This window comes from Xiphias gladius, chromosome 3 (genome assembly GCF_016859285.1).
Source record: "Xiphias gladius isolate SHS-SW01 ecotype Sanya breed wild chromosome 3, ASM1685928v1, whole genome shotgun sequence".
In the NCBI taxonomy this organism is placed as follows: domain Eukaryota; kingdom Metazoa; phylum Chordata; class Actinopteri; order Istiophoriformes; family Xiphiidae; genus Xiphias; species Xiphias gladius.
This window is the reverse complement of record NC_053402.1, coordinates 24,797,426-24,814,150: the sequence shown is the minus strand read 5'-3', so window position 1 is coordinate 24,814,150 and position 16,725 is coordinate 24,797,426. Positions and strand designations below refer to the sequence as shown.

Sequence of the window (16,725 nt, the reverse complement as noted above, 5' to 3'; positions counted from 1 at the left end):
CTAAGATTTGGTTTCTGGTAAGCTTCTCTCTTTCCCTCTTCGCTCTCCCGTGTCTGTCACTTGCTAACTTGTGTCAAGGCTTATTTGTATAGCGAAGGGATAAATTAAAAGAGATCGCACCTGAACCGGAACTTACAGCCCCGTTGCGAGAAAGCTAAGTGCTACAGCCCATATCTGTCACATTGGTGTTAAAGGTCATGCCGTGCCATGCAAAAAGACGAAGAAGCTTCTTCTGCTGCAGCTACAGTCCATGTCTCTGCAGATGTGTACAGATGCACAGTAACACACACACACAGACGGACAGACACATGCCAACAGCGAGGCTCACTGCAGTCGTCACTGTCCGAGCTGTTGATCTCCACCGACGTGTCCACGCTGCTGGTCAGAGACAACGACCCGCCGCCGCCCGGCCTGCCTTGGGCCAGCAGAGGAGACAGGAGGTGAGCCCCGCCCATCCCGGAGGCCACAGAGCCGGGGCTGAGGGCCAGAGGGGAGGAGGCGGGGATCGGGGACGCGGCGGGGTTTGGGGAGATGGGGACGGGGGAGGTGGGGGACAGGCGGGGGAAGTAGGCGGAGATCTGTCGGATGGGTCTGATGGGGCCGGGACAAACGTCAATGGCCATGTGTTCCTGGATGGAGATGCTGAGCTTCTTTCCTCTCCGCACCGTCATAGAGTCTGCAAAGACAAAAAAACAAAACAAAAACCAATCTCGTAACAAGGTCTATTTAGTGGCTGGAGCTTTCGGTCATCTCACATGACCTTCATGAGCAAATGAAGACAAAAGAAAGAGGTTTAGCTTAGACTAAACTTAAAGTAAACTAAGTTTTAGTCTGAGTTGTGTTAAGTTTTGTTTCACCTCATTTTAGTTGAGTTTGCTTAGTTTCTCTTTAGTTCAGTTTAGTTAAGCTTCACTTTAGTGTCCTTACCTTTCAGTTCAGTTTAGTTTTACTTTGGTTTATGTCACAGATGTGAACGAGGCGACAGGAAGGAGGACTCGAACGCAGACAGGTGGGCAGGTAGATGCAGTGGCTTTAATAACCCAAAATGACCAAAACTTACAGAGGACCAGGTCAGGGGGCAAAAAGACACAGGTGAGGCAACAGGAACAGGAACAGAACCAAGGGGGAAAAAAAAAACCAAAACGAGCCTGAGCCTGAGCCTGAGCCTGAGCCTGAGCCTGAGCCTGAGCCTGAGCCTGAGCCTGAGCCTGAGCCTGAGCCTGAGCCTGAGCCTGAGCCTGAGCCTGAGCCTGAGCCTGAGCCCACATTGAACATGAAGAACCGGACAACCTGGACAGGAGCTGATGAAACGGGAAACGGTTTAAATAGTGGGAGAGCTGATGGGAAAACTGGGAACAGGTGTGTGACTGGGCGGCGACGGTCAGGTGACCAGGAAGGGTAGGAAAGTCCGGGGACATCTGGTGGCTGGATGGCGAATGGCAGTTCATGGAACATTCCAGAGAAAACCAGGGACCTGCAGATATTGTGGCAGTTTAGTTTAGTTTCACTTTACTGGAGTTTCAGTTCTGGCAGTTTAGTTGGATCCCCATTAGTTTCCACTGTAGCGGTTGCTAATCTTCTCTAAACCGTTATCAGCTTTTAAGAAAATTATTATCGATTAAATGTTTAAAAAAAATCAAATAAATGGAAACGAAATCAGATCAGAGAGTAAAAACGCTTCGGTCGGGTAAACCAAACCACAGCTAATGAAAACTGCACCACAGCCACATTAACGGGTCGTCATCAGCTCAGTTGCACTACTTCCAACTGAAGTGTTAAGTTATTATTTTTCATGATAGCAGTAAAAAATGACTGAACATCTGTCGATTGGATTTGATTTCGAAAGCGTAGGAGGTTGTATGTTTGTTAAAGACGTTCAGTGGACGCACAGCCTGACTGGCTGCTGTTGGACTGATCCAAAATACGTCCGTCCAGGAAAATCAGGAGTTGAATCTCTGCCTCTCTTTGTTATAAAATCCTTTTTCAAGCCACGCGATTCAAGTCCTCACCTTTGTTGCTACCATGCTACACATTAGTGTGTTAACATGCTACTGTTACCGGTCCAAATTTTTATGACCTGGGAGAGACCTCCCTGAACTGAATGTCATAAAAACAAAAAAGGTAATAATAATAATGATTCTTGTAAAAAAAAGCGGCAGCATTAGAGTCTGAGTCAGACCCAGTCCACATGACCAGAAGATAATTAGACCCCATCCGAAACGCAGCGGACCTGAACAGCTCTAAACTGAGAGAGAACAGCAAACACCGCAGCATGAGGCTCCACCAATTAATGAGCAGCCGCGGGGGAAAAGAGAATTCATGTCATTTTTCCTGCACTTACCAGCTGCTCACTGCAGTTTTTTATCCAACAAACTGGAGGAAATCTATAAAGCGTTTTTTTTGGGGGACTATTTTCAGCGGGGGGTTAATCCACATCTGGTGCGGCAGTATTTGTGGCAGCAGGACGGTGTGTGTGTGTGTGTGTGTGTGTGTGTGTGTGTGTGTGTGTGTGTGTGGGACTGAGGCACAGAGGAATCGGGCGTATCAGGCTTTGATATGCACAACGGTACCTGCCATTGTTGGTTGGACCCAAGACATGGGATTTGTTGACAAGAAGCAAAATATAGACCATCTCACTATCACCCTTCACGATCAAAGCTGAGCCTGGCAGACACCTGACAGTTTACCATTTCCAGTCCTTCCCACCAAACCCGTCTCTGCAACGGCCGGGAGTCGGCGCTGCACCGAATCCGCCTTTCAGTTTCGGATATTAATGCAAACATATGGCAATGCTTGGGAATTTTTCTTTGCAGCATCAGGTCTGAGACAGTTTAGCCCCAGCCGGCAGCCTCCCGGGCTGGCTGCAGGTAGCGCAACGAGGAGCTCTAGTGTGTGAGAGTCCGACACACGAAGAGAGGAAAGAAACCGAACCTGTGTGGAAAAAGAAAAGGACGGAGACCGGGAATAGAAGGAGCGCGTTAGAGTCGGAGGACACAGCGTGAGGCTGAGGGAACCAGTTGATTCAAAAACAAACAAACAAAAAAAAAACAAGACACACACAGTTAAACCACCGCTGTAAAGGTGTGTAGATATAACAGAAGATATATAGGAGCTGTATACAGGACCAGAACCGGCCCAGGGTGCCGAGACGGCTCCCTAACGAGGTTTCCATATTCCTGCACACGCCGCCCGTTTCATGAACGCCAGGGTGAAGTCAAACAGCCAGAACATTTAAACTTCACCGAACCTCTGGGAGGTAAAACAGGTTTCCGCCCTGAAGCGCCTCCTCGTACTAATACTCCAGCGCTGGTAAACAGAACCAACAGGCCGCGACGTGTCACAAAGCAGCCTAATGTGAGTTTGCATGTATCTGATTGGTCACGCAGGTCAGCTTCCGCTTTCAGTTTTTTAGTAGCAGTTTAAGTTTTTAGTTTCAGTTTTTTAACTTCACAGTTTGGTTTTGTTTAGTTCAGCCTGATGTTTACTTTTATGTTTAGCTTGGTTTAGTTTAGTCGTCGTGAAGTTTAGTTTCAGTTTAGTTTAGTCACAGTTTAGTTTAGTTTAGTTTAGTTTAGTTTGGTTTGGTTTGGTTTGGTTTGGTTTGGTTTGGTTTGGTTTGGTTTGGTTTGGTTTGGTTTAGGTTTGGTTTAGTTTGGTTTGGTTTAGTTTGGTTTGGTTTGGTTTGGTTTGGTTTGGTTTAGTTTGGTTTGGTTTGGTTTAGTTTGGTTTGGTTTCAGGTTTGGTTTGGTTTCGGTTTGGTTTAGTTTAGTTTAGTTTAGTTTAGTTTAGTTTAGTTTAGTTTAGTTTAGTCAGTTTAGTTTAGTTTAGTTTAGTTTAGTTTAGTTTAGTTTCAGTTTAGTTTAGTTTCAGTGTTCCTTTATTTAATTGATTTAATCATCGGCATCAGCAATATCTTTCATTTTTCGCCGATTCACTGTAGCGGTTCAAAATGTAGCATTAATGTAAGACGGGAAGTGCTGCTAATTATTTTCTTCCACCTCAGGCGCTGAGCAGCATGCGACGGTTCAATTCCTGGTGGTTAAACAAAAGACTCTGAAGTGCTGAACACAGGCTGTGACAGACGGACCTGTTCACCCCACCACAGTCACATCCCTACAGTGGACGAATGAGTCACGGCTCCAGCTACGGGCTCTGCTGGTGACCTTTCCAAAGTAAATTTACTGGGCAAATATGATGTCGCGGACCCCCCCATCTCCAGACATGATGTGTCAGACGAGTGCAGCGACCAGGAGAGTTTACAAGAGGAGCTGCTGCAGGGTCGAACGGGCAGAAGTGACACCGAGTCATCTCACAGGCAGAGGTGACGAGCACCATCGGAGCGGGACTCCTGGCATCCATGACTTACCGCACCATGTAGCTAGGATAACCTCGTTACAGACGTGATTCTTAGAGACGGACATTCATTTATTCATCACCACGTCTGAGTGCTGAAACAGATGCAGATGTGCCTGAACATCCTGCTTCTCCGGGTTTGGTTTCGACTCTGGCAACAGCAAAACAACAGACTAGTAACAACAAGATATGCAACCGTACCAATCAACGGCGGCTTAATAAGCCACATAAATCAGGTGGCTTTTACAAAACGCACCATGTAGCGCACACATGCGTCGCTAGGCTTCTTCATAACGCGCAGCTTGTTCACGTCCTGTAGGGGAGCTTGAGCCACGAGCCATCGGTCCGTTAATAATCACTTCTCTGAATCCCCTCACAAGTCCACCACAGTCGACGCCAGGTTCAACCACCTCTCAGTCCATAATGCCACCTGTGCAGCCTCCTTCTCTTGTCCATTTTTAAAATGGGTTCACCGGGTAACGATTAAATTAGGATTAATCAAGGTAGACGCAGGCTCTGTTGGTCTGTCCCTCCACCACGTTAGTCCAGAGTGAAATATCTTCACCACAATTGGATGACGTGTCACAAGACATTCGTGGTTCCCGGAGGATGAACCCTACCGACTTTGGTCATCCTCTGACTTTTCCTCTAGCGCCACCATCGGCTCAACATTTAAATTTGTCCATTACTTGGGTTTAAGATCAGTCACCTGCAGAATCAATGGACAGCCGGAAGTTTTAGTTGGTTGACTGACAGTTAACTGGCAACGACTTTAATAATCATTTAAGTCGTTGTGTATGTAAAACCATTTCATGGTTGCAGCTTCTAAAGATGGAGGATTTTCTGCTTTTAATTTTATCTCTAAATTTTTTAATAGTTTGAATGGTCACGGTGTCACTTTGACGATCTGGGTAACTGCGACGGCATTTCTCACTATTTTCAGATTTATTTTTTTTTTTTACAAACCAAACAATCAGCAGATTAAAAAAACAATCGTTAGTGGCAGTTAATTTGCTGCTGAAACATTAGTGCAAAAGGTAATAAAATAACCCAGTGATATGAAATATAATAGTATAACTGTCACGGGGCCCATTTTTCTGCAGGGGGAGCTTTTACTTTCTGTTCTTTAATTACATTTTCCTGATGATACTCGCACACTTGCAGGTCTTTAACTTGTAACAGAGTATTTCTATAGCGTGGTATGAATACTTGTACTTGAGTAAAGGACGTGGATACTTCCTCCACCGCCGGCCAGTGCTGACACGCCACGGAGGGATGGGCAGTGTCGGCCAGCGACGCACCACTTGATAACGTGTCAAGACGCACTTCGTTCAGAAGCGAGTGGTGTGAGGAGTTACGCATTTAAAGTCGGTGACACTCCGTCACTTGGACGTTTGCGGGTCGGCTTGTTCACTGTCTTAAGCGAGTTCGGTCCCTGGGTTCAGTGGGCAGCCTGGTCCGGGGGTAAGCGGTAGCCCCGACCTGCGCCTCCGGATAATTCCAGAGTCGTGTCATTAAACCGTGGTGTGTTCTCGGCCAAGGCTCGCCACGGCTAGCGCGCACGTCCAGGAGCCTCCTCCTGCAGCTGAGCGTCCGAGGTCGGGATTACACGGGTGATGTGTAATGAGTAGGCTCAGAGGTTCGCGGTTGAAGAAGCGAGCGGCATCGCTCTTCGGACCAGCTCACTTCAGTCTTCTCCACAGGGGCGTCACCGGGCAGGCTCATGAGAGAGGAGGTGAAGTGTTTCACCTGGGACATTCAGGATCAGGCCGAGGGTCCACGCCTCTGACAGTAATCCATTCACCGTGCGTGCTCACAAAGCTAAGACATAAAGGCCGGAAGCAGAGACGGTCCCCAGAGTCCTAGTCCCTGTAGCCCCGGTGAAGGAGCCAGAAAAAAAAAATAATCCAGGGTCTTATTCTCCGTCTGCAACGGGTCTGCTGCCTTAAACCACGGTGGTACAAGCGTCCGGGAGGTGATCTGGGTTCCTTAGCCCGGGACGTGGAGCAGCTGGTGCCTGCTGCCTGATTCTCCCTCCGAAGACCCACAGCCCCCTTCACGTGAACCGGCAGGAGACAGCGAGGATGAAGGCAGAGCACAAAACTGTTTAAGGAACCGGAGGCACTAAGAAAGTGGGAGAAAGTGGTGTCTCAGTGCGCGAGTCTTTCGTCTTAACGAGGCTGAAGCAGAGACGTGTCTCTAAAATAAAAAGCCCGGACAGAGCGAGGGGGGTCGATCGGACTGGACTCAGTTTCCAGGGCCCTTTTTTACCGTGTGGTTTGCAGGACACTTCTGGCTTCACACGTTCAAACTGCGCGAACTTAACGAGGTTTCTGTTTCTAAACTGCTGATGCACCTCGTTAAGGAGAAATGTGCTGGGGGTTTTTTTGTTGCTTTGTTTGTTTGTTTGTTTTGTTTTTTTGCTGCATTCTCTCCTCTGAGGTTCTGGATGTGCTGTTGTGAGCAGAAGGAGAAGAGCTGATTAACGCGCGCCAAGGCTTCCGGGCGGCCTTAATGACCGCAGTGGTGTGTGTGTGTGTGTGTGTGTGTGTGTGTCTAAGCAGGTAGTTAGACACAGTGACCGAACTGGTGTGTGCGTCTGCTCCTGCTGGACGGGCCCAACGATGGTGGTTTCAACTTTTTTCTGCCGGAGCCCTCCGCAGTGCTGACGTTGGCCCTGGACGTGGCCTGAGTCAGAATAATGAGCTATGAAGTCGTCGCGCTGCTCTTAGAAAAAGAAAAACAAAAAAGAAACTGTCGTGTGTGCGTAAATCCCACAGAAAGCACATTTCACAGGAACATCGAAGTGGAAACGGTTTTGGTTTCCGGTCGTTTCATGTTCCTTTTTGCTCAGGGTGCTTCGCGGGTGACGACCTGAACTTCCCGCGGGCTTTTCGCGAGGGGGCAGAACCGATCGCAGCGGGCCGCTGACCCCCACCCCCTGCGTCCGACCGTGGCTACGCCCGTCAGCCCCCCCCCGCCCACGGGCAGCACGGGAACGGTTCGCAGCGGGGGTGGCGGCGGATTCCTCGGACGACAGCAAGTCATCACGATTACGAGGATTACGTCATACTGACTCTGACTTACTGGCAATTACGAGACGCTACGTCATAATTTACTCACTGGGCCACAATTACGATTTGATATAGTAAAGTATAAAGTGTTAAACGATCATTTCATCTGACTGAGCTACAGTCAGACTGCCAAGTATAATTATGATATCTCAGTTATGACTTAAAAGTGATGTTAATGAGAATCTGTCCCCAAGTTTGACTTTAGTTGTTTATCACTACGTAGACATTTCTTTTGTTCCCGTATTCCCAGCCGCGGTTCGGGCCTTTACGCGGCGGATCCACCGCGGGGCCGCTGGCGCCGTGCGTAACTCCGGGGGAGGCGGCGTTTATCGGCGGAAACATTCTCCCACATGGAAGCGAGACGCGGTGCGCGTCCGGTGGCTGATGCTCAGTCACAGTGGGATTACTGGAGATCTCAGCGGCGGAGAGTTAAGCTGAGGGACAAAGCGCGCTGGAGTATGCTAATGAGGACACATTAAATGCTCCTCTCTCTCTGTATCCTCGCCCCCGCTCCCTCGTCCTCCCTCCTCTTTACTGTCTCACCTGCCACTCACACCTGCAGTCTCTTTATTCCCGCCCGGGCGCGTGTGCAGAGGCTGTCTCTCTCACAGAGCTCTCTGTCCGTCTCCCCCCTCTCTCGTCGCCCGCTGTGATGCTGGTTTTTGTCCCACACGTCCTCACGTTGCTCTCTGCATTGACAGCCTAGCCCGCCCCCCCCAGCCCCCCTCCCGCCCCCGCCCGGACTCTCAACCGTGGAGAGGTGACCTGGTGGCTGATGACTTGACAGGTGTGTGGGGGGGGGCGGTGCACCAGCGCCACCTGGTTGTGAAATACCATCAATTACGCAGGATCGTTCAGTGTATATGTGAATGTGTCAACTAAACGTGGTTTAGGGCTGCAACTAACAATCAGTTCTACTATTGATTAACCTGTCAGTTATTTTCCTGCTTAACCAATGAGTTATTTGGTCGACTAGTCGTTGCATTGACACCAGAAACCGATGAAAAACGTCCCTCGCAGTTTCCTGAGGACAGAAGTAATGTCATCGAATGCCTAGTTTTGTCCGACTGACAGACATGCAGATTGATGGGCTGTTACGACGAGAAAAAGCGACACACTTTCACCAGCTCGAGAGCATGACACAGGATAATGTTTGTCACTCTCGCTTGAAAAATTACTGAAACAATTCATCGATTATCAAAATAGCGACTGACGGATCGACTTACCGATTAATCATCGCAGTTCTAATTTGCTTGCGGTGTCTTCTGAGAATTACAGAGAGCCACGGGGGAACCCGACACCAGAAGGAAGAAAACCCTCGTTCAAAATCCCACTGACATTTGTGACTAAAAATCCAGCCTCGGAGACGCTCTCACCACTTTGCCACGTAGCTCATACGCGATGTGAAGGACGTGGGTCTTCTAAACACGCTAATAATGTTGTTCATTTGATATTTAACAGCGGGACCGAGAGGACTGAACTCTGCGGAAGTTTTTAGACAGCAGACGTTACAACCAGAAGGTTGAAAGCTTGACTTTAGCGAGAGAGTTGCTGAGTCTTATGGACACGGACAAAACCCAGTTACGATGACGTCACGCAGTTTTGTTTTGTTTTCTGTCCTCACAAACTAATTGTTTACGTTTTTTTAAAATCAATCAAAGGCTGCCTGCGTGTTACAAATTTGGTGAGACGAGCTCCAGCAGCACGAAAAAGTTAGGGAATAATCATAATCTCCCTGTTAGAAGTAAACGTGGCGATCGGGGCTCTTGGACTTCGGCTCGTCCTGCTTGAGAAGTGTGAGCAGCTAAAATCCAGCTCTACTGATCCGGGTTCAAAAGGTTTGATTCCTAGCGGTGGTACCTCCGGCATGGTTGTGCGCTCCAGCGAACACAAATGCCGGCGTTTGTGGGTGGGAAGCCAGTGAGGGATAACATCTTCTTCACCGCACTGGTGACTCCTACTGGCCAGGTAGGGCACCTGCACGTAGAGTGTTGGGATCTCAGGGGATAACATGGAGCTCCCTAAAGTTAAAAGCTCGGTGTGCTTCAGATAGAAAGCATCCAAAACACCTTTGAGATGTCGTAATCGTACCTTTCATGTGAACACCACAAATTCCTTTGAAGCATGAATGATCAACCTTTGACCCCTTGAAGGAAGTGAAACAAGCCTCCCCAGAGCTGAATTATCAGGAAATTCACTATATATTTTTTTTCCTTTTTTGGCCTCTTTTGTGGTACAACAGTTTTTATTTCCACACGTAGCAGTTAAAGAGCAACATGATCCTTCATCTGGATCTGGTGTCTGAGTCCATCTGATGAATCTAAGTTCAGTACATCCTCTCTTTTAGCTCTGGTTTTGGTCTCCACCAGCTCCTGAGGGGAAACATCTGGCTCTTTAGCGGCTAAATGCTCCACTGTGTTCAGCAGCCGCTCTCTAACTGTGTCTGCTGTTTGCTGCTGAGCAGGTAGAGGACGGTGGCTTTGTACGACTGTTTCCCTCAAGAGAGCTGAGACTGAACCAGACAGGAAACTGCAAGAGCTGCAGAGATGTTGAATAGTCTCTCTAAGTTATGAGTTTCACCTTTCACATTACACAAAGGTATTTTCCCATACCTAATAAAATATTGATTAGAGCAGCTTTAAGTATTGTCTTTGAGTAAATGCAGTTAGTTACGTTTTACCACTGGATAATAAAACATTTACATACGACCATGAAGGAGAAAATTAAAAAGAAGGGAAGTGATTTATCAGGTCTCTCTCCACGATTCATTTAGACTTTATTATAAATGTCTCCGTAGATGGAGTCTGAGGTTGTTGTTTGTTGTTTTAAACACGTCATTACTGTGCAGAGGAATTTCTTTCAGCAAATGTCACAATTCCAAAAAATGCCTTTGCCTCTTCCTCTCCTCTGTTCTCTGCTAAAGCAACTCGCCCTCGCAACAGCCAGTAACACCAGGTCTGTGTCGGCGCTGAGGCAGTATTGATTTACATGCAGCTGCTGGTTAGTGTGAATTATAATGTGGTGTTTTCTGTGACTGGAGGTTTTCAAATCCCAGAGAGTAGCAGAGAAAACGTTGGCAGGAGAATCGATTTTTTATTTTTTTTTTACTCTTTTCTGCAACACATGTGGTTGATTATCAATTAAACGTGAAGTGTGTGTGAGAGTGAAGCAGAGCAGTGTGGTGGTCGGTCTTCATTCTGCGGATAATCGAAGGTTTAAGAAATAAGAGGGAACAAGGTTTTCTAAATGAGCTTCTGCCACCTATGGTAACAATGATCGCCACCACCAACCCGCCCTGGCTGCTTCCCTCTACCCAGTGCATGCTGGGAGAAGCTCCAGGGGGTGCTGGGAAACAAACACGTTGTCTGTAAAATTTTAATGATACGTTCGGGATCAATGGATTTGCTCCTAGTCAGAAACATGAATTAACAACACTTCCTCATTACGTTTCCAACAAAACACATCCGTTCCAAATTTGTTGCACGTAAACAGAATTTCTAGGAGTGGAGGCTGGTGGAGCTATATGTCTAAATATATATATATAATAATAATACACATGTCTCTGAAATAAGCCAAACACATTTTCTGATGTTGTGCTTCCACCCTCCTTGGTTTTCACTAACTAATAATAATCATCATTATAATAATTACAATAATAATCAGCGCCAAAGCGCTGATTTCAGTCAGTCTGCCCCTAAAGTAACTTGAGGAGCGCGAACAGCTTCAGAGATTCTCTGTCCTCTGCAGTTGAAGTTTCACCCCTGCTTCACCTCTGATGGGTGCGGCCGGATGTGCGTCCTGCGGCTGCGCTCCAAAAGCCCGAGCGGTACAGTCCCCGTTTGTGCCAGCTGGCCGCGGTTTCCACTCCATTTCAACTGGGCGCACGCAGCGGCAGGCTGCCAACCTAAACCGCCGGCCCCGTGCAGCTCGCAAACAAAAGGCCCAACAAATGTCCCGACGGCGTTGGGAAAATTCTTTTGGCCGAATCCAGGTAGAAGAGGTGCGGCACCGTACCTGCCAACGCTCGAAGGCCGTTCAGTGACGAACGCGAAAGGTGACCACAGCATCTGCACTGATCACCGGCTGATAGAGATTCAACGTCGTGCCTGACACCCGGCCTTGATGTCACCTTGTGCTGGACTTCACGGCACGGGGGCAACGCAAACCGGCGGCCCTTAGTTTTAACTGAGAAAAATTTAGATTTTTACTTGTAAAGAGTGTTTTGCAGAGCTTGGAGCCGCTACTCTTACTGAGGGAAAGGATTTGAGCATTTCCTCCGCCGCTGCCGATCAGTCAAGTGGAAACTGAAATGACACAGCGAACAAAAGGAACCTGCGAGGAACCAACTCTGATCTTTCCGGTTGTGGATTAACTCAGGAAGCAACGCGGGTCAAATGTGCTACGCAGCTGTGGTGGAAGAAGTAGTCAGATCCTTTAATGTAAAAAAGTAAAAGCATGTATCTGAGTATTTATGGTGCTTCTGAGGGTTTTCAGATAACATGTGTCCAACCAACCCTCAAATAAATTCCCTGTCGTGAAGCTTAGAACAAGACTGTCTTTGAAGAGCTGACATTTTGGAGACACATGATTTGAGTTGAGCAGAAACGGAAACTAAAAGCGCTTAACGAGTGTTAAGCTGACCCGGACGCCTCGAAGCTTTGGGGCTTCTGCTGTTGCCATGGTAATCAGCATCCACGTCGGTATTCGAACGCCGACGTGGATAAAAAATTATCATTATATGTGCATCACCACAAGAATACCCAAAAGCCCATGAAATAAGAAATAGTCATCCAACATTATTCATTATGCACCAACATGAATTATTATTAGTTATTCTGAGACAAAGGACGTTCAATCCTAGTGGTGGTTCGCCTAACGTTGCCAGCACTGACACCGGGACAGTGACGCGTGACCACGTGACAGGCTTACAAGCTCCAACTATGCTCGCAAGACGTGGAAAAAGTCGAGCGTCTGGACCGACTTCTGGATTTGCGAAAAAACATCGAGCGCCGGAGGAAACAGGCAGATCGCGAATCCGCAACAAAGCGCAACGCAAAGCATTTTGTCCTCAGTCCTCTCTGACACGGACGAGCACAGCATGGACGTGGGTTGGTTTCCGATGAGGCGCAGCGGATTTCCTTCGTCAAAACTGCCGCCAATAGGTTACAAACGGCGTCGTGGGGAATAATTATTTCCTTCGGGTGAAACTACCACAAACCTGCACTTAAATTTAAAATAAAAAACGACTTTTTTTGGCCACTTGAGGGCAGCGCGACCAGCTGTGAACACGACACTGACATTTAAAACCTTTTAAAGTCGTGGACTGTTCGGCCAACGAAAACAGTCTGCTCTCACTCGACGCTTAAACTCAATGAGAACAAGAGACAGTTGTCATTTTAATTGGAAGCGCGAACCTCCCAAAGAAACCACCAACATCTCGTCAAAAGAGCTGCCACGGAACACGCTTTCTGCTCGCCTGCGTTCTTTTTTATCGCGTTATTGGCTGACGAACATTGAAATCTGAAATGTGACTGTTAAACACGGCGTGCAGGCTCTAGCGTATGCACACCGCGTAGTGGAGTAAAACCATTCGCCTCGGAAATGTAGTGAAGTAGAAGCACAAAGTAAAATAGCAAACAACACTATGTAAAGCACAAGTTAAGAAATGAGGAGTATTAACCCGGTAAACGTACTAAGTTACTTTCCACCGCTGGTTTGCACACGTGGCAGCAATTTTAAAAAGAGGAACGGACAGAAAAGGGAGGACGGAGAGATAAAGGATGCAGAGATAAAAATGGAAAAGCCTCTGAGAAGTGAAACCAGACCAGTAGAAGCAACCCCCCCCCCAGTATGACCAGGAGAGCTACTGGTGAAGATAAAGAACAATAATAACATTTCTTACCTTTGATTGTGTGAGAGGAGGAGATTCCTACACAAACGAGTGGATGTCAGCGCACGAGGGGTCCGCACTAACAGGTGGTGAGAGAGGCAGTGAGCAGCCCAGTGGTGGAGAGAGGTAGGGAGGAGGAGGAGAGGGAGGAGAGAGAGAGATCTGCCTGGGATGGATTTGGACTTTTAACCCTTCCTCTTCCTCCCTCCTCTGCCTCTGTTTTCGGTGCGATTTCAGGTTGTTTAATATCCTTTCACGGAGCCGCACATTCATCTGAAGTGTCAACAGCGATGAAGCTCGTGCTTTAATCACACTACACGTGTATTAGATTAACTCGCTCTCCCCCCCTCCCCCACCCCCTCTCTTTCTTTCCCAGGGCTGCAGATTGCAGGGGGAGACTGGAGCAAAATAATGTGCCAACAGCAGCATCTGTCCTTCGCTTTCTCTCTGTATAATTTGTGGTTAATGATGCCTAATGATACGTGTGTGCATCCAACACGCATGTACGATCACACATGGATGTCCATGCAGAGCTGCAGTCTTTATTACTCCTCCCTTCCAGGAAAGGGTGTAGATGATCTGGCCCTCCATCCCTCCTTCCCCCCCCGTGTTCTGGCCTCTTTTACTTCTCCATCCCTCACCCTCCTCTTCCTTCCTCAACCACCTCCTCCACCTTTTGTTCCTCCTCTGTTTCCTATCTCCTGCGGTCAGACTGATAGGTATCCCCAGGGTGAAAGAGCCCCTCGTTAAAAAGCGTAGCCCCACCACGCTCCATCCTTCATCCTCCTCACCCTCCTCTTCTTCTCCTCTCCCTGCTCTCTCTCCTCCACCACACACCACTCTCTTCTCTCCTCATCCCATCCAAATGCCAATCGGAACAACCACCATTTTTTTTTTTTTTTTTTTTTTTTTTTTTCCTCTCTCCTCTCTTCTCTTCTTTCTTGATATTTTTTTTTTTTTTTTTTTTTTTGAAAAATAAAAAAAATTTTAGGAACCACCACGGCTGCTTCTGCCGTGTTGGTTTTGTCTTAAAAGCCCAGGGGGAACAATTTCCTTCATCTTTCCTCAGTTTAGCACCAGCTGACAGTAGAGTACAGCTGAGAACCAAAGCAAACCAAGCCCAAGCCGCTCACCATCTCTGCTGCTGTCTGAGGAAAGCAGGCCGACCAGAGAGATTTTCATTAGATAAACAAATCACTGGGTCGCGGTCCCAAGAAGTGTACGCTTTGTTTGACAGCTACAGGTTTGAAGAGAGTTTTTATTCTATGTAATGTTAATGTTTAACGTTCTGGTTGGAAGACGTCTCCCAGCTCGACCGTCATCATTGATCTCAACTACACCTGTAAAGTTTCTGGACTGTTTCTTGCAGTTGTGAGGCTACAGTGGAGACAAGATCTGTCCACAGACAGACAGACAGACAGAGAGACAGGACAGACAGGCAGACTCCATTGACTCCATGTGCAGATGGACTGCCATTCAATGTTGAACAGACATTCAAGTTCCCCAGAGGATGGATCCCAACAACTTTGGAGATGCTCTGACTTCTCCTCCGGCGCCACCAGCAGGTTGACGTGTGTCGTTTTGGATGAAATAATATCTCGGCTTCTTTTCATCAGGTCAATTTGAATTTTTGTTTGTTTTTTTGGTTTGATTTCAAACCTGCAGAGAGAGCAAGCCAGTTCAGCCAGCCCCGGCTGCCTGGCGCTGCTTAGCGGGGGTGAGGAACATTCTGCTGCCGGTGTAGTTTTTTTTCTTTTTTCCAGAGCTAATAAAGTCAATTAGTTGACTGACAGGAATCCATAAATCTTTCAAATGATTTTTTAAAGCAGAAATGCCATAAAGCCACATATCCTTTAAACTGAATATCTTTGGGTTTTGCACTGTTGGACTGACAAATATTCTGACATTTTGTAGACCAAGTGATCAATATTAATTATAAAAATGGATCGTGTTTTTTTCGGTATGTCTGCATTATACAGGACACGGTCCACCGCAGCTCGTACTATGTCTCCTGGTCTGTAAGGGCAACGTGAAGCCGTGAACCAGCGTCCGCTGACAGCCGCCTCCGGGACACAGACACCGAAAGGACTCCCCACTCTGAATCCCCTCCACTCATTCGTCATTTTAACAGCTGACTCTGAGTGGACTCCCAGTGGCCATTTCAGTGTGATGCGCTCGCCTCCAGCTCGTCTCCTCCGCATGCGACACCGATTTTATTGCTCGTTTGGATTCTGTGCAGGACACACAGAGAAATGTAGAGGACGCAGTGTGAATACGTCATGCAACTGCTGCTGTGAAAGTGATCAAACACGGTCATTTTTTCCGTCCTGGTTTTTCCCCTTTCCCCCTGTCTCCTTGGTTGTCTCACCCTCTCCCTGTGTCTCTCTGCTTGTTTGTCTGTCCCTGGGGACGGCGATCCTCTCTGCACCTCACCTGCTCCTCATCATCTCATCAGCTCTTGAACCCCGGTTCTCCGGTCCCTCGTCGCCAGATTTTGCCAGTCTGCCTGTGTGGTACTACGTTAATGTCTCCTGGTGTCTTTGCTGCAGCGTCTTTGCTTTGACTAACCCGTATCTGGTCCAGGATCCCACCCCTCCCGCCTGGCTGCCTGCTGCTCATCTCACCCCCCGGCCTTCCCTCCTCAACGGATTCTCTGCTCCGGCCTCAGCCCTTTACCCGCTCTGCCGCAATTCCCTCTGCAATAAATCCGGTTCAACTTGTTGACACCTGAGTCTGTTCTACCTCCGGGTCCACTGAACAGCGTGTGGTTATAACAGAAGCAACACTTCAGATACAACACTGGGCTTTCGATTGATGTTGAGTGGAGTCGTGAGGAATGTCGGGTCTCTGTAAATACAACTATAAAGATCCGGCTCTAGACCTGCTCTAAGTGAAAAGTGCCCTGAGCCTCTGTTATGATTTGGTGGCTGTATAAATAAAACTGAATTGACGACTTACACGCGTGGACATTTTGTAAAACATTATAGTAACACATGTCGAGCACCAGATTTGACCGATGTTGCGTCAAACTTTTTTTTGATTTATAGTATTAGTGACACAAAATGCGACCAAACAGGAGATTATCTCAGATTCTGTACCACGGGTCTCTAAAGAACCAACAAACCTCAGAGAAAAAGCTTCGGAAAACAATCGTTTTTCACAATTTAAGAGACAGAAGTGGCTTGAAGGCTTAACTGAATAAAATTATGATATTAGGTGAGGTATAATATGGTCCCAGGTCTCTAAAGACCTGACGTTTATAAAACATCAGGTCTTTAGAGACCTGGGACCATCCGATGGGTTTCTGGCGGGTCAGAGTTTCTGTTGGTTGTCTGCAGCTTGAACGCTTCCATGGTCCAGTGAAATGTGACGCATATGTGGCTGGAAAAAAAAAAAAATCCAAAGATG

The 16,725-nt window shown here is 47.6% G+C and overlaps 1 protein-coding gene across 1 annotated transcript in view; it reads right to left on the bottom strand.

The window, feature by feature from the left end:
- doc2a (double C2-like domains, alpha) overlaps positions 1–671 on the bottom strand; it is a 42,572-nt gene extending 41,901 nt beyond the window's left edge. The window contains 1 exon segment of the mRNA XM_040123580.1: positions 329–671. Within this exon segment, the coding sequence (XP_039979514.1) occupies positions 329–671 (343 nt within the window).
- Between the last annotated feature and the right edge of the window lie 16,054 nt (positions 672–16,725).